This window comes from Tarenaya hassleriana, unplaced genomic scaffold, assembly GCF_000463585.1.
Source record: "Tarenaya hassleriana unplaced genomic scaffold, ASM46358v1 Cleome23, whole genome shotgun sequence".
Taxonomy (NCBI): Eukaryota; Viridiplantae; Streptophyta; class Magnoliopsida; order Brassicales; family Cleomaceae; genus Tarenaya; species Tarenaya hassleriana.
The window spans coordinates 1909632-1911198 of record NW_010965625.1 but is presented as its reverse complement, the minus strand read 5'-3'; the positions used below and the strand labels follow the sequence as shown (position 1 = coordinate 1911198).

General features: G+C 36.9%; 1 protein-coding gene across 1 annotated transcript in view; it reads left to right on the top strand.

Annotated features, from left to right (window-relative positions):
- The window catches only part of LOC104815316 (auxin response factor 19-like), a 6877-nt gene extending 5747 nt beyond the window's left edge, over positions 1-1130 (top strand). The window contains exons 14-16 of the mRNA XM_010543667.2: positions 103-250; positions 352-542; positions 654-1130. Coding sequence (XP_010541969.1) covers positions 103-250; positions 352-542; positions 654-774 — 460 coding nt within the window. The 3' untranslated portion in view covers positions 775-1130. The remainder of the gene's footprint in view (positions 1-102; positions 251-351; positions 543-653) is intronic.
- Positions 1131-1567: the final 437 nt, after the last annotated feature.

Here is a 1567-nt window from a genome sequence, read left to right as displayed (position 1 = left end):
ATCCAATGTAGATCCATCTTTCTATGCACGCGGGGGATCCGGGCGGTCCGGAGGTGACCACCACTGCTCCTCTCTTCTCGAGAATCCATACATCCCTTAGGAACTTTCATCATCAATGGTATCTCAGTCATTCGGTGTCCCAGACATGGTGTTCAATTCGATTGATTCCAACGTCAATAACGGTGGTTTCGGAAACTCGAGTCAGTGGGCATCACAGCCACAGTTTCAGAGAAAACGGACTTTTACCAAGGTATGTTCCTAAAGCAGCAAAGTTTTTCTTCTTTTTTTTTTGTTCTATCTTTGTTGGTAATAAAATGGTTTACACAGTTACACTGTCTCCTTTACTTGAAGGTGTACAAACGTGGGGCGGTTGGGCGATCAATTGATATAACCCGTTATTCCGGATACAATGATCTCAAACAAGATCTTGCTCGTAGATTTGGAATAGAGGGTCAGTTGGAAGACCGAGGAAGAATCGGCTGGAAGCTCGTATATGTGGATCATGAGAACGACGTCCTCCTCGTCGGAGATGATCCATGGGAGTAAGTCCCCTTCTCACAATAATAACCTAACAATCTTTTTTCTTGTCATTCCGATAAATATATATTTCGATGAATAACTCTGTTTTCGGATATAATCTCGGGTAATCGCAGGGACTTTGTAAACTGTGTAAGATGCATCAAAATCCTTTCGCCACAAGAAGAGCTCGACGGCGACTTTGGAACCTCAGGACTTCACAACCAAGCTTGCAGTAGTTCCGACAATGGAGCCTGAAACCCGTCACAGTTCTTGCCTCGGAATCACTTTTATCGATCGCTGATACTCTCCCTGGTTTTCGTCTAATCGCTCGGGAGCTCGGAATCTTTTCATTATTCAGATATGAGATCAAAGGTAGTGACGTCTTAACTTTAGGAACTTAGAAATGGATGGTTTCCTCTGTGGTTTTTTAGGGTTCTTGGAGATGGAACTTGATCACTGTGGGATGAAGGATTTAAGTGTATAAAAGATTACTGTAGGTTAATGTGTTGTGTTTTCATATTAATGTTTTACCATATGACGATGATCTTATATTATGTCCGAGCAGACTTCACAATTTCTTGGTTGTATTTTTTTTTTGGTCCTCCTTGTAATCGATTTCTAACACCAATTAACGATTTCTAAAATTGTAACGACATATTTTATAAATTTAGTAATTATAATAATATATTTTATAAGTTTGGTAATAAATTCGTTAAACGAAAAGTTTAACAATTTATTTTTCATCATTATATAAGTTTATAAATTTTTATAGGTTTTATCTTTGTACCCAATTTAGAAAATCTGCCCAATATTGTCTTTTGTATCTAGGTTTGGATCTTACTTTATTTTATATTAGATTTTTTAAAAATAATTTGGACTAATTTTTGGCTATATTTTTCTATATTTTATAATACATTTCTAACTAATGAATTTTTTCACTAAGTGTGTATGTATTATATCATCAAACTTTGGACGTTTCCGTTTCAATGTCCATTATTGGAACAAAACGTGAAACGAGAGAGTAAAAATTAGGGGTGTGCGTTTCGGG